This window comes from Arachis hypogaea, chromosome 20, assembly GCF_003086295.3.
Source record: "Arachis hypogaea cultivar Tifrunner chromosome 20, arahy.Tifrunner.gnm2.J5K5, whole genome shotgun sequence".
Taxonomy (NCBI): Eukaryota; Viridiplantae; Streptophyta; class Magnoliopsida; order Fabales; family Fabaceae; genus Arachis; species Arachis hypogaea.
This window is the reverse complement of record NC_092055.1, coordinates 54329773-54353584: the sequence shown is the minus strand read 5'-3', so window position 1 is coordinate 54353584 and position 23812 is coordinate 54329773. Positions and strand designations below refer to the sequence as shown.

The following is a 23812-nucleotide window of genomic DNA, read 5'->3' as shown; positions in this document are numbered from 1 at the left end:
GATCCACGTTAACTTCAACGTTAGTGGCATCAACGTGACCACTAACATTGCCTCTTGATCCTTCGCATACGTTATTGGGACTCACCTTTTCCAACAACGTTGAGAGTCCTCTCTCCCCTACGTTAGAGTTCACGTTAACTTAGTTAACGTGGCTCTTAACGTAGGCTTGCCAATTCTTCGAGAATGTTAGTGACACTTACCTTTGTCACTAACGTTCCAAGGTGCCCCTACATCCCACGTTAGAGTCCATGTTAACTAAGTTAACGTGGCTTCTAACGTGGTAATCATAACCATCTCCAACATTAGTGACAAAGGTGAGTGTCACTAACGTTGGCTCATCATCCTATCCTCAACGTTAGCTTCCATGTTAACTAAGTTAACGTGGGAGTTAACGTGGCTCATAGTGGCTCATTGTGGCTCATTCCAACGTTAGTGACAAAGGTGAGTGTCACTAACATTGGCGATTGTTTGCTTTCTCTACGTTAACTTAAGTTAACGTGGGAGTTAACGTAGCTCAGGGTGGCTTAGTCCAACGTTGGTGACAATGGTGAGTGTCACTAACGTTGGCCATTCTTTTGCTTCCCAACGTTAGAGTCCACGTTAACTAAGTTAACGTGGAAGCTAACGTGGCCAATATGAGCTTGGTCCAACGTTAGTGACAAAGGTGAGTGTCACTAACGTTGGCTCCACTTTCTTTCTTCCACATTAGAGTTCATGTTAACTTAGTTAACGTGACTCTTAATGTGGGCTATGATGGCTTCGAGGATGTTATTGGCGATTACTTTTCTCATTAACGTTGCAAGCTAGCTCCCATTCCACGTTAGTGGTCACGTTAGTTAGACTAACGTGGCTGCTAACGTGGTTTTTTCTTGCTTCCTTTGTCCTGAAATCAAGCAATAAAGTGCATCAAAGTTCTAATCCACATCATGAGACATGCATCATCCAATTTGTCATCTAATTCATGCAAAATTCCCATGAAATCATGTAAAGTGCACAATGTATGTTTAAATCAAGATGTAAGTGAAATTCCACCCAAAACTTGCTTATTTCCTAAGAAAATGCATGAAACTACCCTAAAACAGTAAAGAAAAGGTCAGTGAAACTGGCCAAAATGCCCTGGCATCACAACACCAAACTTAAAGCTTGTTTGTCCCTAAGCAAGTACTGGAACAAGAGAATGATGAATGAAATGCCAAGAGAAGTGAGTCATTATTGTGGAATTTATGTCCTTGGTTTTATGGTGGTTTCATGCATAGCAACTTAGGTTCATTCCTTCACTGGCTTTCAGACCTTTATCATGTCCTGGAATGCTCATTTGACTGCACCCTATGAGACTCTTATTCTCTGATCCTTTTTGTCATTTCAGGGCTTATTTGAGTTCTTAGACTAGATGCTCTGTAAGGGGGCGACTCTTTAAGATAAGCATTCAGCCAGCACTCCCGAACCAGTTGGTTTAAGGTGCTAGGTGTTAAGACACCCCTAAGGACTTACTCCCTCAAGTCTCTTTCTCCCATACATACACACCACAGGCACATGGTTTGTTTATTTTCTTTCTTGAGACCTTGGTGTCCAGCACCTCTTTGAGTTACTAAGTGTTCTGTAGCAAGGGATACTATTGATAGTGGACTTTCAGCTGATAATCCCGAGTTAGTTAACCTAAGTTACCAAGTGATAAGGCACCCCTAAGAGCTTATTCATCCAAGTAGATCCTTTACACAGGAGCACCACAGACACTTGCCTCAAGATTCAACCCTTGGTGCCTAGCCTTATTTCTTACTCTTTTTCTTTTTTTCCTTCTTTCTTATTGGGATCTTGTTATTTAGTTAGTCTCATGGGGTGTGCCTCAAGCATATGATTCCGGACAGATAGTTGTCTTCCCACCTTGTTGGTGAACCAACTTAGCTAACTTATGACCACATCACAAACTAAGGAACTTCCTCCATATTATGAACTCCTCTCTGGTCTTTGATAACAAGCATTCTCTTTTTATTAAAAAGGAGACAAGCATACAATAAGCATGAATGAATTGAAAACAGGCAGTTTGACTAGCAATCATAGACTTAAGCAAGGATAATTCTAAAAACAGAATCGAAAATCCTAAGCTATCATGGAAGCATGTTCTATTTCATACATGATTTTCCTTATTTAAAGCTTGAAAAAGATGGAACAAAGAGGGCACTCCACCACCTTTTACTCATGGGGTTGCCCATGCTCTCCCTCTGGCTCATCCTCGTTGTGTCTACTTGTTGCGCTTGAGCTCCCACCTCCTTTGCTTTTTCCAATCAACTTCTTCCAGAAGCCAGCATCTTCCATCTTCTTCTTTAATGTTTCCTTCTGCTGTTTCACCTTCCTTTCTTCTTGTTCTACAAAATATCTTTGGACCTCATCATATATAGGGATGGCATAGTGTAGATTATGCATATGACTAGACATGTAGTTCAACTTGGCTTGAGTGTTTATGTTGAACTCCTCCCTATGTAGTTGCCATCCTTCATTAAGTACACTAAACTCGTTGAATGCTTTCATCTGAGCTAGCTGCCGCTGGTTGAGTTCTTGCAAGCGCTTATCTTGATGCTCTTGCCTTTCATTAACTTCGTTGATGGCTTGAGTGAGCTGGGAGTAGTGTTCCTGTTGCTGCTCCATTTGTTGTTTCTGCCACTCTCCTTGTTGACTCATCCAGTTGGCATGTAGTTCTTCCTGACGATCCATCCGTTGGGATTGAAGGCGTAGTAGTTGCTCTTGTCCTTCCATTTGTCTTCTCCCCAAATCTTCAATGGCTTCTTGAAGGTGGCTCATATTAAAATTGTTTGGGTCATAGTATTCTTCTTGTTGGTGTTCTTCCTGATGAGATTCTTCTTGGTGGGCTCCTTCTTTTGGTTTTCGCTTTCCTATTTGAGGTCTTCTTTGTTGTTGGGCGGGCGTAGTATAGATCAGACGCTGAAGTGTAACTAGCCTCCCAGGGTTCACCCAGTCTGGATTGATATCCTCGAAGACTACCTTGGCCTTTGTACATAATCTGAGAATGGTGCTGGGGTACCAAAGCCTGGAACTCGAATCAACCTTCTCAACTGACTCTTGAATCCCCTCAGCTATGAGTTCATGCACATTGATTTCTCCACCCTGTACTAGGCAATGTACCATAGTCGCTCGATTAATATTGACTCTGAATTATTTGCAGCTGGGAGGATAGACCTCCTCACGAGTTCAAACCATCCCTTGGCTTCCGGGCTAAGGTCTCCCCTCTTGATAAAACGGGGTCTCTTATCCGTATACCTTTCCCAGTTAGCTCCTATGACACATATGTCAGTCACTATTTCTTTGAGTTCATCATTGTCAGGGCTCTTACTTATCCTTGCATGATAACTAAGCTCATCAAAATGTGGTAATTTCAGCTGAAGAGTTCTTGTTATAGCATTTGGGCTGAAGTCCACCTCTCTTCCTCTTACGTAACTTTTGAAGGTTGGGGCCTGGGTTTTGTCTTCTCTAAGCACATTTGCATAGAACTCTTTGATGAGGTTTGCATTGATCTTCCCCTCTGTGTTCGTGAGCCTTTGCCACCCTCTTTGTTCAATTTTCTCTCAAATCTGTGGGCATTCATCCTCGTTGATTTGGAATGTTAACTCAGGCAGTATCTTTTTGAGCTTTATCCGCTCAAATTCCTGTTCATGGAATGCAGTTTTGAATCTCCTTTCATCGAAAGGGACACTCTCCACCGGTTCTTTCCTCTTTTGCCTCTTGGAGCTTGATGATGCCATAAGTAGGAGTTGATGTGTGAAGGTGGTGGAAGGTATGGATAGGCGAGGGAATTCGGTTGGGTTAAGATTTGGTGCAATGATGGGGAAGAGTGTTTGGTTTCGAGACTGAGAAGTGTGGGGAGTGAAATTGGAATGTTAAGGGTGTACTTAGTGCGAACCACTTATATAGGGAAGTGGTGTGTGGATGAAAGGTGTGGATTGATGGGGTTAGTGTATGATGAACGAATGGGGTTCTGCAGGGGATGAGCACAAGGATCCTTATCTTTATGAAGGAGATTGGTTCGGTCTCTGAGGGTCTCATTCTTTCAATTTTTGTATGGTAACATTTTCCAATGCATTCCCCCTTGAGACACGTGTGAAATACTCTCCTTTTGTGGTAGCCGAATCTTCCTTTCTATTGTCCATCAATTTTCCTACAAAACAAAAAAAGTGTAATTATTAATTGTGTGGATAGTGGCGGCAAAATAAAAATGGGAACAACTACCATTTTTTTTAGTTTGTGTTTATAACTAACTAAGTAGTATTCATGAATGCCAACCAACTGATTAACTGAATATCCATGTATGAAACATTGGCAACACCAAACTTAGTTTGGTGGCATGTGGTGTAAAAGATTTGTTCAAGGCCCCTAAGAGTGACATGATGTGGGTTACATTCATGTTCTCTTAGTGTGCCTTGAACACCAAACTTGATTCATTCATGTTGCACACAATGATTCATTCAAGTGCATATCAAGTTGATTTGAATTTCATGAACCTTGATTTATTAACTATTTTTAAAAGCATGTAAAACATGGGTTGCCTCCCATGAAACGCTTCTTTAGCGTCACTAGCTTTACGTTCTGCCTTTATCAGGGTGGTTGGTAGTGCTTCAAGTCCTCCCCCCTTGCAGTAAACCTATATCCATTGGCTTCATTAAGGATCTCCACATGTTCTAAGGAAAGAACTCTGTTGATGGTGAAGACCTTATGTAACTGAGATGGGATAGTGGGGAGATGAGGTGGAATATCTAGGAAGTAGGCTGAGATCACTTTATCCCCTGGAGAAAAGTCCTCTGTAGGGATCTTCTTGTTCCTCCACCTCCTTGGTGCCTTCTTCTTTGTCCTTTTTGATGTTGCCTTGCTCTTTGTGACCTCCTCTTCTAAGGAAATTTTGTTGCTGGTCTCATATGACTCTGGTGGTTTAGGTCCCTCCTTATTTTCCTTGAGCTGTGATAGCTGCTGATTGTCTTGTTCTTCAACCAAGGGGATTCCCAGATGTGTTGGTTGTGCTTCAGTACTTGTTTCTTCCTTCAGTATCTCACTGTGATCTTTGCTTGGTTCTTTGTTCTCTTGATCTGTTTCTTGTGAGGGCTTGAAAACATTGAAAGTGAGTTGTTCATCATGGATCCTCAAAATTAGCTCCCTTCGCTCCACATCTATAAGTGCTCTGGCTGTAGCCAGGAATGGTCTTTCCAATATGATTGGGTGGAGGTGACTCTCTTCCATGTCCAAGATGACAAAGTCTGTGGGCATGAAGTATTTTCCAACCTTCACCAGCACATTTTCAACTACTCCCACTGCTTGTTTTTGACTTTTATCAGCCAAACTGATGACTACATCTGTGGGTATTATCTCATTGATTTGTAGCCTCTTCATAAGGGATAAAGGCATTAAGTTGATGCTTGCTCCCAGATCATAGAGTCCTTTATCAAACATTGTTTCTCCTATGGCACAGGGGATGTAAAAACTCCCTGGGTCCTTCCTCTTTTTAGGCAACTCTGGTTGAATGAGAGCACTGCACTCCTTGTTCATCACTATGGTTTGTCCTCCCTTGAGTGAGCTTTTCCTGGTCAGCAGCTCCTTCATATACTTGATGTATGAGGGCATTTGTTGGAGGGCCTTGATGAATGGTATCTTTACATGGAGAGATGCAAATATGTCAAGGAACCTTGAGTATATTCTCTTCTCCATACAACCATTTAGTAATTGGGGAAAGGGTGCATAGAGTCTCAGCAGCTCCTTCTGTGTCGGCTCTTTCTGTGTAATTGTGGTTTCTTGATGATTCTTCCCCTGCTTTCCTGCTGAAGTGTCTTTAGGTTGTTCTGATGGGTTGTTCAGCTCTTCCTCAGTCTCCTTATCACTTATAGTCACCATCTTGCAATCTTCCCATCTGACTGTCTTTGCTTTACCTCTTGGATTTTTCTCTGTGTCACTTGGAAACCCATCAGTAGGTTTGGGAATCTTCTCAGATAAATATCCCACTTGAAATTCCAGCTTCTTGATGGTGTCTCCCTGGTTCTTGATATTGGCTCGCACCTCCTCTTTGAACACCTTGTTATCTTGAATCTCTTTGGATATGCTTTCAAGTATATTCTCAATCCTTGAGAGTCTATCTTCAGATGATGATGAGTTGAGGTTGGATGGGTAAGTTGGGTTATTTTGGTTTTGGTATGGATATGGAGAGGTGTTGTTAGGGTGGTGTTGATATGATCTCTGTGTGGAATGTTAGTGAGCTGCATGGTTGTTGGGGTTGTGACGTCTCTGATCTTGGCTTTGATCTTGTTGATTTCCCCACCTAAAGTTTGGGTGATTCCTCTATCCAGGGTTGTAGGTCTTGGAGTATGGGTCATGGTTCTGCCTGGGCGAGTTTCCAATGTAGTTGGCTTGTTCATGCTCACTTTCTGCTTCTGCATTCACTCCCTCTTGAGTTGCTAATGAGGTGGTGATTGCTGCTACTTGGTTCCTCTCCATCTTCTTGGTGAGGTCAGCCAGCTGCTTGGTGATAAGCTTGTTTTGGGCCAGCAGTGCATCCACATTGTTTAGCTCCATCACTCCTCTAGTGTTGCCTCTTTCAAAAGCATAGAAATAGTCATTCTCTGCTACAGTCTCAATGACATCTATGGCTTCTTCAATGGTCTTCTTCTCGTTCAGAGATCCCCCTGATGAGTGGTCTACTGCCTTCTTTGATTTATAAGAAAGACCTTCATAGAAAATGTGCAGCTGCACCTATTCGTTGAACATATCTGGTGGACAACTTCTTGTCAGGTCCTTAAACCTCTCCCATGCTTCATATAGAGTCTCACCATCTTGCTGCCTGAAGGTTTGCACCTCAGCTCTCAGCCTGTTGATCCGTTGAGGAGGATAGAATCTTGCCAAGAACTTGTTCACCACGTCTTCCCAGGTTGCTAAACTCTCCTTTGGGAAGGATTCCAGCCATTTAGATGCGTTATCCTTGAGTGAGAAAAGGAACAGAAGTAGTCTATAGGTGTCAGGATGAACACCATTAGACTTCACAGTATTACATATCCTCAAGAAGGTGGTTAGATGTTGATTGGGGTCTTCTTGGACACCTCCTCCAAATGAACAATTGTTCTGAACAAGGGTGATGAGCTGTGGCTTTAGTTCAAAGTTATTGGCATGTATGGTTGGCCTTTGGATGCTACTTCCGCAATTTCCTGGGTTTGGATTGATGTACGAACCCAGAACTCTTCTCTCTTGCCCAGCATGATTTGCTAGACCTTCTCTGCCATGGTTGTGAGCCTCTTCTTCATGATGGTTCTCCATATTCTCGTACATATCTGGTTCAAAGTACTCCTCCTCTTCCTCAGCACCAACTACTCTCTTTCCCCTTGCTTTCCTCCTAAATCTAAGGAAGGTCCTCTCAGGTTCAGAATCAAAGGAAGTTGAAGCCCCGCTTCTTCTCCCTGTCATACAACCAACAAGGCACAAGCAAGGAAATAGATGCAGAAAGTAATTTCTATAGAAATGCAGTTAGTGTGAGTGATGCAATTTATCAAACAGTTAGTGGGTTAGTAGACTGAATTGTAAACAACTAAGAAAATGGGTAGGGAGAAGGGAAGAAAAAAACTGAACAGAAAGTAAATTACTCAAATGAACTTAAATAAAACAAAAGAAAAAAATGCTCAATCTAGTTATCCTCCAATTTAATCATTGTTGATACAAAATCAATCCCCGGCAACGGCGCCATAAACTTGATGCAGGGAAACTTGTCTCTCAGCAATTTTCCTTTGGCAAGTATACCGAATTATCGTCAAGTAAAAACTCACAATAGAGTGAGGTCAAATCCCACAGGAATTGATTGGTCAAGCAACTTTAATTAGAGGAATGTTCTAGTTAAGCGAAGCAGAATTTGATTTGAGATTTGCAGAAAATTAAATGGCGGGAAAGTAAATAGCAGAAAATGTAAATTGCTGGAAATAAAGAGCTGAATGTAAATGGCGGAAAGTAAATTGCAGAATCTTAAATGGGAATGGGGAAGATGCTCTTAAAAGTAAATTGCAGAAATTAAAGAGAATGGGTAAGATCAAAAATGGGGAATTCATTGGGCTTAGGAGATGTTGCATTCTCCGGATCAAGTTCATTTTCATCTCTTCCTCAATCAATGCGTTCATTGATCTCCTTGGCAATCTTAAGTGATCGAATAACAATTCCTTGTAATTCAATCTCTCAAATCTTGATCAATAGCCAATTCCTTGGTCAATTGCTCATGAGAAGAGATGAAGTATGGTCACTGATTATACCACATGCATTCCCAAATCAAGTGTTGGTAGAATTATAGTCACCATATCCATCCAACCCCAATTTGGTCCAACATGAGAAAGCATTTCTAGCATGATCTCTTCATTCCTCTTCCAAGGTTCAGAAGAGATCCAGGTATGAATAGCTTCTTTTCCAAGATAACTACCCAATTGGATGAAGCTTGAAAGCTTTCTAGTAAAATCAAGAGAAAAGATAGAAGAAGACTAATGAAAACTAATATTGATCCATCAAATTACAACAGAGCTCCCTAACCCAATGAAAGGGGTTTAGTTGTTCATAGCTCTGGAAATTGAAAACAAAGATGGAAAATACGTTATGAAAAGTAAAACTAGAAGTGCAGAGAAAGTAAAATTATACAGAGAGTAGTTCTCCAATTTCCAAATGCCCCAAAAGCTGCTTTCTAATTCAAAACTACCCCTATATATTACTCTTCTGATCTTCTAGTTGATTCTTCAAGTCTTTGATATGGGCCTTTGGATCTTGAGTTTGAAGCAGTTATCTTCCGCAGTGGGCTTAGCTTTACTTACAGAGAGAAAGTGTGAAGTAGGCAGGGTCTTTAGCTCAGGACGTTAGTGGTGTTAACGTTAAGTGAGAGTGTGGGTTCGAGAATGTTAGTGACAATCACCTTTTTCTCTAACGTTCCTCACCCAGGGATGATCCACGTTAACTTCAACGTTAGTGGCATCAACGTGACTACTAACGTTGCCTATTGATCCTTCGCACACGTTATTGGGACTCACCTTTTCCAATAACGTTGAGAGTCCTCCCATCCCCTACATTAGAGTTCACATTAACTTAGTTAACGTGGCTCTTAACGTAGGCTTGCCAATTCTTCGAGAACGTTAGTGACACTTACCTTTGTCACTAATGTTCCAAGGTGCCCCTACTTCCCATGTTAGAAGCCACGTTAACTTAGCGTGGCTTATAACGTGGTAATGATAGCCACACTACAAGAAAAAAGGCCTATGGCCACATTTTTTTTTGCTACGCTTTAAAAGCGTGGCCAAAAGTGGTCTATGGCCACGCTTTTATGAGGGTGGCGATTGTATAGAGATTTGGCCACATTTTTTTTGCTACGCTTCAAAAGCGTGGCGAAAAGGATCAATGGCCATGCTTTTATGAGGGTGGCAATTGATGCGAGATTTGGCTACTTTTTTTTGCCACGCTTAAAAAGCGTAGCCATAGAGAGAAACCGGCACGCTTTTAAAGCGTAGCGACAGGGGTTTACTATTGTGGCGTTTTAAAAGCGTAGACGTTTCCAAAAAGCCTTTTGGCACGCTTCAAAAGCGTGGCCAAAAGACTCCCCCAAAAAAAATTTTCAAAGAGCTCGTACCCTTCAAATTAAAATGTCTTAAAGTTATAACTTCAAATTAAAATCTTTCAACGAGCTCGCTCCTTCTTCATTCAAAGACCCTAAGCCCAAACTCCTCTTTCAAACATTAAGCCCCATTTCGTTCAGAAGATAACCCTAAGCCCTCTCTTCATCGTGCCTCACCCTCACCCTAACTCCGCGACGACGACACTCCGTGAAGAACGTCGCTGCGCTCGCAATGCCTCCGCCGGAAATCCCTCTTCCGGCGCCCCTAACCCTCCTTCTGTGGTGATTCTCTCATGCGGTGACTCCCTCTGCTAACTTGCCGTCGCAAACCCGCCGTCGATGCTCCCTTTGCCGCTGCTTCCTTCCGTCACTGCAAACCCCTAACCCCTTCCGCGCCGCTCCCTTTTTCGTGCAGGCCGGGGCCCCTTCCATCGATGCTTCATTGCTGGTTTTGAGAGTTGGTAAGCCCTATTTATTAAAGTCTGTAATCAAACCAGATAACAAAAGAGAGTTGAAGTTTAATTTAAGTAGCAAGTCTCTGTAATCAAATCAGTGCATATGAGTTGGTTGTGGTTGTGTTGTGTTGAATGTGTTAGTTGAATTGATTTTTTTTTGGTTAATATTATTTTTGGGTGCTATGGAATTATCGAATAGAACAGAATTGATGTTATTAAACTCTGAATTGATTTATTAAAATCTTCTTTCTCTTTCTTTCAGTAGATTCTGTCCTTGTTTTTCTTCAAAATGTCCACTTTCTTTATTATTATCATTTTGGTTATTGTTAATTTGTGGTTGCAATTCTTTTAGGTAACCCAGCCGCCTGGTGATTCAATTTCCAGCCTTTGTTTCAGTCCCAGGGCCAATTTTGTTGTCGCTACTTCATGGGATAACCAGGTTTGAGTTTGACTTGGATATTAGGGCATATTTTTTTGTTAATGTTTTGTGTTATTTCTATTTTTTAATGTTAGTTCACAAAAGAAAAATTGTCACAATGTTATCTTTTTGGTGTTTCTTGCTTTTACGATTAACTTCTCAAACTGAAAGGGATATGATGTTTTTTATAATTAGTATTAGAAAGAAGAAATGGTGACAGAAAATACTTCTGAAACTAAACCAACTCTTTAAATTTATGTGAAGAAAAGGCTCTTATGTTGTGTTTAATTGTTTGATAGACAAATGTTTTTTTTTTTGGTGAATTTCTTTTGTCAATATCGTAGGTTCGATGTTGGGAGGTTGCAAGGAATGGAACTGTTATCAGCAATGAATTTCAGCTCATTTTATTAAAAAAAAAGAAAAAGAAAAAGAAAAAATTATTATTAGTGGTATTACTGAAAATTTCTTTTGAACTGCGATGGCATTATAATTAATGTTCTCTTTTATTGTTTAAGGTTTTGTGCTCCACTTAGAAGGATGATGGAACACCGGTTTTCTCCGGAGGCTGTGACAAGTAAGTCAAGATGTGGCTGCTTTGGATCTAGTTTTCTTTCTAGTTTTGGTAGTTGATCCAAGTTTTGTTTTTAATGCGGAAAAAAGGTTTTGTTTTTGTTAAGTTTTTTTTTGTGACTCTGTTTTATCAAGTTTTAACGCTGATTAATCACTTGACCAAAAAAAAGCTGATTAATCCACCTAAAATGAGGCATGGCGCCAAAATTTAAGAAATGATGTATGAAAGTAGAATTCAGAAAAAGCAGTTCCTGACCAAAACAAATAAAAGAAAAGCAGTTAAAGTTGGCTGATTTTGATTGTGTTGCAGAAATATTTACCTCTTGAGGAAGGTGCCAAAGTACATAGCCATATATGTGAAGAGTAGGGTGAAATAAATCAAATCATGTGAAATTATCTTATTTGAGTGTATCTGATCCAAATTCACATGCTGCTATATATGGTAAAGAGTAAAGACAAATACATTGTAGGGGTATATACTATACTATATACACATGATTTGAACCTTTGCTTTTCTATTCCAATGGGGCCATGGGGTACGGTCCTCCAAAGTAGACCTCCCTCCCTTCTTAAACCTAATTATCATAACCACGTAATGTATGAAATATACATGTATTTGTCTGTGAATTGATTTTATTAGATTACTTTATAGCATAAATATGACCTTGGATATGCCGTTGCTAGGATCCCAGGAACAAATATATACTATGCACTCTTGTCCTTTAACATGAGACACTTTTCACGTTATGCCGACAGTTATATCCACCTTATAGGGAATCATCTTATTTTCAACATTCTAAGCTAAATTTGGAAAAATGTTCAGTGTGTATCATTATTTTGTTTAGTTTCTATATGTTTGGAGCGCAGGTAATACATTGTGTTGTTTCTTAATGATAAATTCATAATAATAATGTGACTAATAATGTATAAATCAAATATATAACTTCAAAACATTTAGTTTAAACAAGTTAATGTACTATGAATAATGATCACTTAATCATTTTCTTCAGAGTGGTCATTTATATATATAATTATTTATATGTTTATTTAATAATTTTAAATTTTTAAAAAATAGAATTTCATAATAATTCTCTGTCGTATTAATAAAAAAATTCCCTTCCTTATATCATTTTGATTCTCTCTGTCGGTTCACTGCTACTTTATAGAGAGAGACCTCCATATCTCATTACTGTGCTTTCTCTCAATCTTTAATGTACTTTTTTTTTTATATTAGAACTAATATTATATGTCTAATCTAATGAATAAGGTATATAATATGTACGTGTATCTATCACTAACACAATATTATCCCGTAATAACCTAACATATACCAATTCATATTTATATTGTCCATTATTTTAAGTGCATTGTTAGATTCCCTTTTTTATTAAAAAAAATCAATTGAAATTTCATGGTGGGTGATGACTAAGATGATATTCAGAGAAACAGTTTTGCTTTCAATGTGTGATGATGAATAAAAGTTCTATCTTATCAGGGAGCTAGGAAGGGGAAATTATTTGAGAATCTAAAACAATTAGAAAAGATCATTGTCATGCATATTACAAGGACATAATCACTTTTAGGTTTAGGGTTTATTTTCTGGTGGCTAAAAAATGTTAGTGATGAAATTCTATCTTTCAACCATGTCATATGAAAAACTTTCAAGCTTGATTAGACTGTAATTTTCATTTTTGTCTCCCTTATTCAATTTTCTCTATCGCAAATTAAATAAACACTAGATTAGTTAGATCTTAGGTGTAATAATGCTTGTGTCTATGGTTTTCGGAGAGCAGTGTTGAGCGAGATGATATTAAAGAACTTTTTAGTGAGGTAAGTTGCTGAAGCTGTACATAGTCCTTTGCCAGAAGTTTCTGTTCTACTTATTACTTAACAAAGAACCCTTTGGAGTACTTGAGTTTGTAGAATCAGTGAATAACAAAAGGAATTTTGACTTTTAGAATCATGAAGATCTATTTTTCTATTTGGTTTTACTTTTAAGGCTTAGTAGAGGGAAATGAATCACTTAATTTAGTTAGAAAAGATAGTCGTAAATGCAGTTGCATGTTTTGGCATTGATACTTCTATCTCCTTCATTTTCTCCTAATCTGTTGATTCAGCTATCAATGTTTAAGAAGAATTATGACCATCTTCCAAAAGATATATACTTTGGAAATTACAAAGATTTTGTACGTGGGAATCCAAACTACTTTTTGACTTACGAAAATGGTAAATCAGCTGCCTGTATACAAGATCATCTTCGTCCAAATGGTGCACACAGATGGGATAACTACATGAAATCCCCAAAGTATGTTCTGTTGATTCTTTATATTTATGTCTCCCCTTGATGTTTTTTCACTTATGAGTTCCATGATGTTCTCCTGAATTTTTTCTAGTGAGATCAAGTTGGAGGAGGTTGCTGTTTTGCATTACACATGCTAAATTCTCATATCTCACTTCCAGACGTGATCGTTGTGGTTGCAAACCTACCAAAGAAGATGTAAAAAGATGCTTCATGTTGGAATTTGATAGATCTGTGAGTTCATGAACTCTGTTTCCACCTTATTCTTTTACTTTCTTTTCTGTCCACTTAGCCATTTGGTTGAATATTGGAGAAAAAATGGATTTGTCTTACCCGTGCAGTATATAATTAGATTACTATAGTTTGAACTTAAGGTAATCGTCACAGATTCTAGTTGCTAAAAAATAGGGAAAAAGGGTTTGGGCATGGTGGGGACTGCTTTCCCAACTGATGAGTATTCATTATAGTGTTTATTATTTCCTCTGTAGTAAGTTCAATTACTCTCTGCTGCTACAAGGACAATAACACAGCCATGGCTGCTTCAGTTTCAACCATAGGAGCTGTCAAAGGAACTCCAGTATGATACTTTTACCTTACTTTGTTACTTTCAATTAATTCTATTCACTCAATTTATCACTTATAGTTTTAAACTATGTATAAGATTAGGATAGTAAATGGATTGGATGCAGTGTGAATTAGTAATCAGTTATAGATACCAAATTAGAAAAATAATGATCATGCGGACTATGGATACATACATATCATTAATTTGTGAGTTATCAATATATTTAGATGCGGTTCATGATTTCTTGTATACTTAAAAAAACTGGATTAGAGTTTTGAATAGAGTAGTAACTCTTAAATAACAAGAGAATAATGTAATTTTACATTGCAGGTGAGTTTGAATGGTTCTGGAGCTGTGGCTTCATCAGTTCCCAATTCATCAGCTTTCTTCGGAAGCAACTTGAAGAAGGTTACCTCAAAAATCCACAGCAGTAGCAAGGTTTCCTCCGGAAGCTTCAAGATTGTGGCGATCGATGAGGACAAGCAGACAGATACGGACAGATGGAAAGGGTTGGTCTATGATATCTCAGATGACCAGCAAGACATCACAAGAAGGAAGGGTATTTTGTAGTTTTTAGAGGATGTAGATAATGTAATAGTTATTGGAATTGTAATGCATGTATTACAAATTTATGGGTAGTTGTTATCACTTTGATTTTTTGTTAGAGCTTGTCATGTGATCAATCACTATATTTGGTGTACAAGTTTATGAAGGTTTTATATTGTTTAAATTTTACATTATTTATGAATTTTGTTAGATTTTATTATGAAGATTAAAAAAAAAAAACAATTGAACTTCAACAAATTCCATACAGCAGCCACTTTTCGCCACACTTTAAAAGGGTAGATATTCCATACAGCAGCCACTTTTCGCCACGCTTTAAAGCGTACCTATACCTTTAGCTATTGGCACGCTTTAAAAGCGTAGCCATATTTCTAGCTATTGGCACGCTTTAAAAGCGTAGCCATATCTCACGACTTTGCTACACTTTAAAAGCGTAGCCGTATCTCTAGTTATTGGCACCCTTTAAAAGCGTAGCCATATCTAGCTACTGGCACGCTTTAAAAGCGTAGCCATATCCTCTCGCATATGGCCACGTTTAAAAGCGTGGCAATAGATAAAAGCGTGGCGACAAAAAAAACGTGGCCATAGGTCACTAAAAGCGTGGCGATAGAGCAACCGGCACGCTAACAGTTGTGACCCTTTCAAAAGCGTGCCGGTTGCTCAAAAAGCGTGGCGAAAAGCTATCGCTACGCTTTTTCCCACTTTTCGCCACGCTTTAAAAGCGTAGCAAAATCCTGGTTTTCTTGTAGTGCCATCTCCAACATTAGTGACAAAGGTGAGTGTCACTAACGTTGGCTCATCATCCTATCCTCAACGTTAGCTTCCACGTTAACTAAGTTAACGTGGGAGCTAACGTGGTTCATAGTGACTCATTGTGGCTCATTCCAACGTTAATGACAAAGGTGAGGGTCACTAATGTTGGCGATTGTTTTCTTTCTCTACTTTAACTTCCACGTTAACTAAGTTAACGTGGGAGTTAACGTAGCTCAAGGTGGCTTAGTCCAACGTTGGTTACAATGGTGAGTGTCACTAACGTTGGCCATTCTTTTGCTTCCCAATGTTAGAGTCCACGTTAACTAAGTTAACGTGGAAGCTAACGTGGCCAATATGAGCTTGGTCCAACGTTAGTGACAAAGGTGAGTGTCACTAACGTTGGCTCCATTTTCTTTCTTCCACGTTAGAGTTCACGTTAACTTAGTTAACGTGGGCTATGATGGCTTCGAGGACGTTATTGGCGAATACTTTTCTCATTAACATTGCAAGCTAGCTCCCATTCCACGTTAGTGGTCACGTTAGTTAGACTAACGTGGCTACTAATGTGGTTCTTTCTTGCTTCCTTTGTCCTGAAATCAAGCAATAAAGTGCATCAAAGTTCTAATCCACATCATGAGACATGCATCATCCAATTTGTCATCTAACTCATGCAAAATTCCCATGAAATCATGTAAAGTGCACAATGTATGCTTAAATCAAGATGTAAGTGAAATTCCACCCAAAACTTGCTTATTTCCTAAGAAAATGCATGAAACTACCCTAAAACAGTAAAGAAAAGGTCAATGAAACTAGCCAAAATGCCCTGGCATCAGTTTGGTGTGGTAAAAGCATAGCTTTTTGTTTTTCCATAACCATTTATGGCACCTAAGACCAGAGAAACCTCTAGAAAGAGGAAAGGGAAGGCAATTGCTTCCACCACTGAGTCATGGGAGATGGAGAAATTCATCTCAAAGGTCCATCAAGACCACTTCTATGAAGTTGTGGCCAAGAAGAAAGTGATCCCTGAGGTTCCTTTCAAGCTCAATAAGAATGAGTATCTGGAGATCCGACTTGAAATCCAAAGAAGAGGTCGGGAAGTTCTCACCAACCCCATTCACTAGGAACCATGATCAAAGTGTGAACCCGAATCCAAAGCATTGGCTCACCATGGTTCGGGGGAAATACTTAGATTTCAGTCCGGAAAATGTAAGGCTGGCGTTCAACTTGCCAATGATGGAAGAAAATGCACGCCGCTACACTAGAATAGTCAACATTGATCAAAGGTTGGACCAAGTCCTCATGGACATATGTGTGGAAGGAGCTCTATGGAAAATTGACTCAAAGGGCAAGCCGGTTCAACTAAGAAGGCTTGACCTCAAACCAGTAGCTAGAGGATGGTTGGAGTTCATTCAATGCTCAATCATTCCTACTAGCAACCGGTCTGAAGTTACTGTAGACCGGGCCATCATGATCCATAGCATCATGATTGGGGGGGAAGTAGAAGTTCATGAGATTATACCTCAAGAACTCTACAAGGTGGCTGACAAGTCCTCCAATTTGGCAAGGTTAGCCTTTCCTCACCTCATTTGCCACCTCTGCAATTCGGCTGGAATTGACATAGAGGGAGACATCCTCATTGAAGAGGATAAGCCCATCACTAAGAAAAGGATGGAGCAAACAAGAGAGCATGGACCTCAACATGAGCATGAGAAAATTCCTCATCATGAAATCCCTGAGATGCCTCAAGGGATGCACTTCCCTCCACAAAACTATTGGGAACAAATCAACACTTCCCTAGGAGAATTAAGTTCCAACATGGGACAACTAAGGGTGGAGCACCAAGAGCACTCCATCATCCTCCATGAAATTAGAGAAGATCAAAGAGCTATGAGGGAGGAGCAAGAAAGACAAGGAAGAGACATAGAGGAGCTCAAAAGCACCATTGGTTCTTCAAAAAGAGGAAGACGCCACCCTCACTAAGGTGGACTCATTCCTTAATCTCCTTGTCTATTTATTTCCTGTTTTTCGATTTCTGAGCTTTATGTTTATTTATTTTTGTGTCTTATTATATGATCATTAGTGTCAAGTGTCTATGCCTTAAAGTTATGAATATGAATCCATCACCTCTATTGAATGAAAAATGTTTTAATTACAAAAGAACAAGAAGTACATGGTTTCGAATTCATCCTTGAAACTAGTTTAATTATTTTGATGTGATGGCAACACTTTTTGTTTTCTGAATGAATGCTTGAACAGTGCATATGTCTTTTGAATTTGATGTTTATGAATGTTAAATATGTTGGCTCTTGAAGAATAAGGAAAAAGGAGAAATGTTATTTGATAATCTAAAAAATCATAAAAATGATTCTTGAAGCAAGAAAAAGCAATGAATACAAAAGTTTGCAGAAAAAAAATGGCAAAAAAAATAGAAAAACAAAAAGCAAGCAGAAAAAGCCAAAAGCTCTTTAAACCAAAAGGCAAGGGTAATAAAAAGGATCCAAGGCTTTGAGCATCAGTGGATAGGAGGGCCTAAAGGAAAAAAATCCTGGCCTAAGCGGCTAAACCAAGCTGTCCCTAACCATGTGCTTGTGGCGTGAAGGTGTCAAGTGAAAACTTGAGACTGAGCGGTTAAAGTCAAGGTCCAAAGCAAAAAGAAGAGTGTGCTTAAGAACCCTGGACACCTCTAATTGGGGACTTTAGCAAAGCTGAGTCACAATCTGAAAAGGTTCACCTAGTTATGTGTCTGTGGCATTTATGTATCTGGTGGTAATACTGGAAAACAAAGTGCTTAGGGCCACGGCCAAGACTCATAAAGTAGTTGTATTCAAGAATCAACATACTGAACTAGGAAAATCAATAACACTATCTGAATTCTAAGTTCCTATAGATGCCAATCATTCTGAACCTCAATGGATAAAGCGAGATGCCAAAACTATTCAAGAGGCAAAAAGCTACAAGTCCTGCTCATCTGATTGGAGCTAATTTTCATTGATATTTTGGAATTTATAGTATATTCTCTTCTTTTTATCCTATTTGATTTTCAGTTGCTTGGGGACAAGCAACAATTTAAGTTTGGTGTTGTGATGAGCGGATAATTTATACGCTTTTTGGCATTGTTTTTACATAGTTTTCAGTATAATTTAATTAGTTTTTAGTATATTTTTATTAGTTTTTAATTAAAATTCACATTTCTGGACTTTACTATGAGTTTGTGTGTTTTTCTGTAATTTCAGGTATTTTCTGGCTGAAATTGAGGGACTTGAGCAAAAATCAGATTCAAAGGTTGAAGAAGGACTGCAGATGCTGTTGGATTCTGACCTCCCTGCACTCAAAGTGGATTTTCTGGAGCTACAAATCTCTAAATGGCACGCTCTCAATTGCGTTGGAAAGTAGACATCCAGGGCTTTCCATCAATATATAATAGTCCATACTTTGAATAAAGATAAATGACGTAAACCGGCATTCAACGCCAGTTCCATGCTGCATTCTGGAGTCAAACGCCAGAAACAGGTTGCGAAGTGGAGTTCAACACCAGAAACAAGCTACAAACTAGCGTTCATCTCCCAGAGAAGCCTCTCCAAGTGGGCCCCAGAAGTGGATTTCTGCATCATTTACTCAATTCTGCAAACCCTAGTAACTAGTTTAGTATAAATAGGACTTTTTACTATTATCTTTGGATCATCTTTGATTAGTTTTATGCTATCTTAGACTTTCTTGGGGGCCTGGCCATTCGGCCATGCCTGGACCATTATCACTTATGTATTTTCAAATGGTAGAGTTTCTACACACCATAGATTAAGGTGTGGAGCTCTGCTGTTCCTCATCAATTAATACAAAGTACTACTGTTTTTCTATTCAATTCAAGCTTATTCCTATTCTAAGATATCCATTTGCACCCAAGAACATGATGAATGTGATGATTATGTGACGCTCATCATCATTCTCACCTATGAATGCGTGCCTGACAAACACTTCCGTTCTACATGTAAACAAGCTAGAATGAATATCTCTTGGATATCTAATACAGAGGACCGAGTCCGAGATATTAGAATCTTCGTGGTATAAGTTAGAACCCATGGATGGCCATTCTTGAGATCCGGAAAGTCTAAACCTTGTCTGTGGTATTCCGAGTAGGATCTGGGAAGGGATGGCTGTGACGAGCTTCAAACTCGCGAGTGCTGGGCGTAGTGACAAACGCAAAAGGATAGTAAATCCTATTCCAGTATGATCGAGAACCGACAGATGGTTAGCCATGCAGTGACAGCGCATTGGACCATTTTCACAGAGAGGATGAGATGTAGCCATTGACAACTGTGATGCCCTATATAAAGCTTGCCATGGAAAGGAGTAGGAATGGTTGGATGAAGACAGCAGGAAAGCAGAGGTTCAGAGGAACGAAAGCATCTCTACAGCTTATCTGAAACTCTCACCAATGAATTACATAAGTATCTCTATCCTATTTTAATTATCTTTTAGTATACTATAATCTCTTAATATATTTGAATCCGCCTGACTGAGATTTACAAGGTGATCATAGCTTGCTTCAAGCCGACAATCTCCGAGGGATCGACCCTTACTCACGTAAGGTTTATTACTTAGACGACCCAGTGCACTTGTTGGTTAGTTGTATGAAGTTGTGAAACAGAATTAAGAACATGAACGTGCGTATTGAGTTTTTAGCGCCGTTACCAAGGAAGGAATGATCACGATTTCGCACACCACATAGCCGAAGCGGTGAACCGCTTGGTTCTACTATGCTCATCCGATTAAGGCACTCCTCTTGAAGAGTGTGAAGGAGCAATTGAAGGATGTAGTGAAGAGAAGAGCATGGAGCCACAAGGGAAAGAAGGAGAGATAGAGCATGAAGTGAAACAAGAGGGAGAAAGTGAAATATGTGAACCAGATGAGAGAAATAGAGAATTAAGGGAGATTGATCAAGATGAGGATTCCATCATTGATGATTTCTTGTCCTCCTTGATCAATTCCCTTAATATCCTAATAAGTCTCCTCCCATTGAGTTTGAGAAAGACATGGAGGTAGACTTCTCACAACCTCCATGTTATGATTTGAGTGATGGGGAAGAGGAAGTTGGTGAGGAAGCAATTCTGGTCCAAGAACATATTGAATGGGTGGCAATTTCACCTATGAGCTTCATTGGCCCCCATCAATATGATATCTTGGAAACGAACTAGCAACTCAAGGTCCTTCTTGTGTTGGTACATGGTGGAGAAAGAGGTATTTGTTGCTAAAAGAATCCAAGGCTCTTCAAGAAATCCAATTTAAGCTTTGGGATTCTAGCATGGTGTGAAGCACAATTGGGTGATTTTTGGAAAATATTGGGTTGTTACAAGGGTCAATTGAGAGCTTTTCCATCCGGCTTGAAGTATGAAGATCAACAACATGGTGAACGGGAGACTAGAATATGCAATCCCGGGAGACTAGAATATGGATCATGATTTTGTGATGTTTTGAATATTTGGAATTGATATGATGATGTACTAAGAGTTGGTACCTTAGTTTTGAAAAGGAAAAAAATTTTTTGAAACAAGGCATCTGTGCGTATGCACCCTGCTGTGCGTGCGCACACGACTGCGTTTTTCACCTCCTATGCGAGCGCACAGGCATGTGCGCCCACACACTCCTTATAGCGCCCTCTGGTCGCAGCGCCAGCACAGCCTGTGCGTGGGCGCTGCCCTGTTTTCCTTGATCTGTGTGTGCGCACTGCTTTGTGCGTATGCACGCGTCTTCCTTTTCGTGTCATCTGTGCGGCCGCACAGATGTGTGCATCCACACGTGACGGGTGGAAAATTTCAAATTAAGAATTTATAATAAGAATAGCGTTGCGAGTACAGTTCTTAACCGACAAAAATTCCGCTTATCAATTTAGAAAGAGTTGTCACAATTTAAGAATAAAATACTGGGAGTAGAATTCCTAGGTCGTCTCCCAACGAGTTGGCAAAAGAGTGCTATTTTATTGGTCAGGAATTTTTCTGAGAAATTTTAAAGTTGGAGAACAAAAAAATGAATGATTATAAATTAAAGCAATGAAAATTAACGAGAGATTTTGTGTAATTGAATTAAAGAAGCCTTGACCAGGAGAAGATTAATCGGAAGTTCTATCCTTGTTGAATTTTCCCAAGTGTAATAGTAAGAGGTTGTTGTTTTTACTTAGTTAACCTTTACCGAATAAAGAAAAGTCAAGTAATTGAGCCAACTCTAATCCACAAGTCCTAATCCTCTCCTATAGAAGGATTAGCGTTAGTGACTAGAGACTTAGCCAACAACTTCCAATTACAAATTAACACTTGAGTATTCCAACTCAAGGGTCTCCTATTAATTAACTCCAAGGTCAAGTAAAGAGCTTACTCCATTGACATGGATGCCAATGTTGCAGACATGTAAAGGGAAAAGAGAAGAGACATGGTAACTAAAATTAAATTAATAAAAGCTAATTTTGGAGTAATAAATTAAGGAAAAATGATATTCAAACCAATAATGAAATTAAATGTAAAAATAATTCTTGCATTAATAAATTCAAAAATCAAAGATATTCATATGTAAATCTGAACAAGGTAAATGGGTGATTAAAAGGTTAAGGAAATAAGGAAACAAACTAGAATGACGGAAACTTCAACGGAGGTAGTAACTCTTCTCAATATCCAAATCAAAAGCATAAAACTCTAAAACTATGAATGTGAAGAACCCTAGAGGAAGTAGTATTTTTCTCTCTAAGATTCAAAACTAAAACTAAAAACTGTGTGAAAGTGAATGTGTGTTGAGTCTCTACTTGTCCCCTGGCTCTAGTATGTGTTTCTGGGCCGAAAACTGGATCCAAACTCAGCCCAAAATCGCCCCCAGTGTCTTCTGCACTTTCTGCACGTGGCACACGTCACGCGTACCCGTCGATGGTCCTCTTCGCATGTCACGCGTACGCGTCAATTACGCAAACGCGTCGCTGGTCATCTCCTTTATTTCTTGTGTTCCTTCCATTTTTGCAAGCTTCCTCTCTATCCTTTAAGCCATTCCTGCCCTATACAGCCTGAAAACACTTAACACACGGATCATGGCATCGAATGGTATAAAGAGAAATTAAAATACAAAATTTAAAGGCTTAGGAAGCAAATTTTCAATTATAGAACAAAATTGGGAAGGATGTGTAAAACCATGCAAATTACATGAATAAGTGTGCAAAGAATTGATAGAAACCACTCAAATTAGCACAAGATAAACCATAAAATAGTGGTTTATCAATCTCCCCACCATTAAACATTAGCATGTCTTCATGCTAAGCTCAAGGAGACAAAAGAAATGAATGAGGGAAAGTAAGACTTATGAGATGCAACCTATGTATGCGAATGCAACTATGTGCTAAGATGTTTCTATCTACTTGGTTAAAAGTAAACAAGTTCTCTAAGACAAACATAAATTAGATTCCACTAATTCAAATCACACAGTAAAAGACAGGTAAACTTGTAAGAAGATAGCTCATGAAATCCAGAAACATAGAATCAAGCATTGAACCCTCACTGGATGTGTATATGCATTCTAATCGCTCAAGTATCTAGGGTTAATCCACTCTACTCTTCTCTAGTCATGCTTTCTAAACTTTGTTCTTAATCTAACCAATCAACAAATACTTAGTGTACAAATACAAACATCATGAGGTCTTTTCAAGGTTGTAATGGGGCTAAGGTAAGGGTGAGGATATATGTATGGCCAAGTGAGCTATAATATGAATCTTTGACTAACCTAAGCTCTCACCTAACACACACACACTCTATGTAATTCTAAAATCATGCCTAGCTACCCAAAAATTCCACTTTTGTATCACATACTCATGTATCAATTTTTAATTCCACCACATATGCATTGATCTTTTATTGAACTTAGCATTGGGGTAATTTTATCCCCTATTCATAAGTATTTTTTTTTGGTTTATATATATATATATATATATATATATATATATATATATATATATATATATATATATATATATAAATGAAAGCATAATATATCAATGCATATGGTTTTTCAATTTTTACATGAGTAAGCACCCAAATTTCTAATATTTTTGTCAATAAAACACAACACATTCTCATTAACCCAAGTTTCCACAATTCCCCACACTTAGTTGACACACAATCTTTATCTTAAGCTAACCAAAGATTCAAATGGGGTAATTAATTGTTTTTCTGCTTAAGGCTAGTGATGTGGTAAAATATAGAATAAATGGGGATTAAAAGGCTCAAAGTGGCAAATAAAGGTAACTGAAGTGGTAGGCTATTTGGGATAAGTGAGCTACTAACAAATGATGGCCTCAATCATATGTATGCATTCAAATACACTAAACAATGGACATATATAATGGAACAAACTATAGAGTGCAATCATAGAGAAAAAAACACAAGAATAAAAATCATGGTTAAATAATGTAACCATATAATTAAGCTCAAAATCTCACGGGTTATGTGTTCTTAGCTATAACCCATGTTCTAAATTAAAATCTCCAAACAAGTTTAACAAAAATTTGAATTTGAATTAGTGAAATACTATAAAATATGGTCTTGAAAAG

General features: G+C 38.7%; 1 protein-coding gene and 1 non-coding gene across 5 annotated transcripts; both read left to right on the top strand.

Moving 5' to 3' along the window:
- Nucleotides 1–6751: 6751 nt before the first annotated feature.
- LOC112788032 (small nucleolar RNA R71) lies at nt 6752–6858 on the top strand. The gene has a single exon (XR_003195413.1). It is a non-coding gene; the product is annotated as a small nucleolar RNA R71 (small nucleolar RNA).
- Nucleotides 6859–9609: 2751 nt separating this feature from the next.
- Nucleotides 9610–14664, top strand: LOC112784596 (ribulose bisphosphate carboxylase/oxygenase activase 2, chloroplastic). Of its 4 annotated transcripts, none has more exons than XM_072229917.1 (7): nt 9610–10074; nt 10421–10507; nt 11002–11060; nt 13292–13361; nt 13450–13589; nt 13844–13932; nt 14251–14664. In XM_072229917.1, the coding sequence occupies exons 6-7, from the start codon at nt 13888–13890 to the stop codon at nt 14488–14490; spliced, it is 285 nt and encodes a 94-aa protein (XP_072086018.1). In that variant the 5' UTR covers nt 9610–10074; nt 10421–10507; nt 11002–11060; nt 13292–13361; nt 13450–13589; nt 13844–13887; the 3' UTR covers nt 14491–14664. The 4 variants fall into 4 exon arrangements, with proteins under 4 accessions (XP_072086018.1, XP_072086016.1, XP_072086017.1 ...); XM_072229915.1 differs by having other exon boundaries at nt 13174–13361; XM_072229916.1 differs by having other exon boundaries at nt 10831–11060.
- The last annotated feature ends 9148 nt before the right edge of the window (nt 14665–23812 follow it).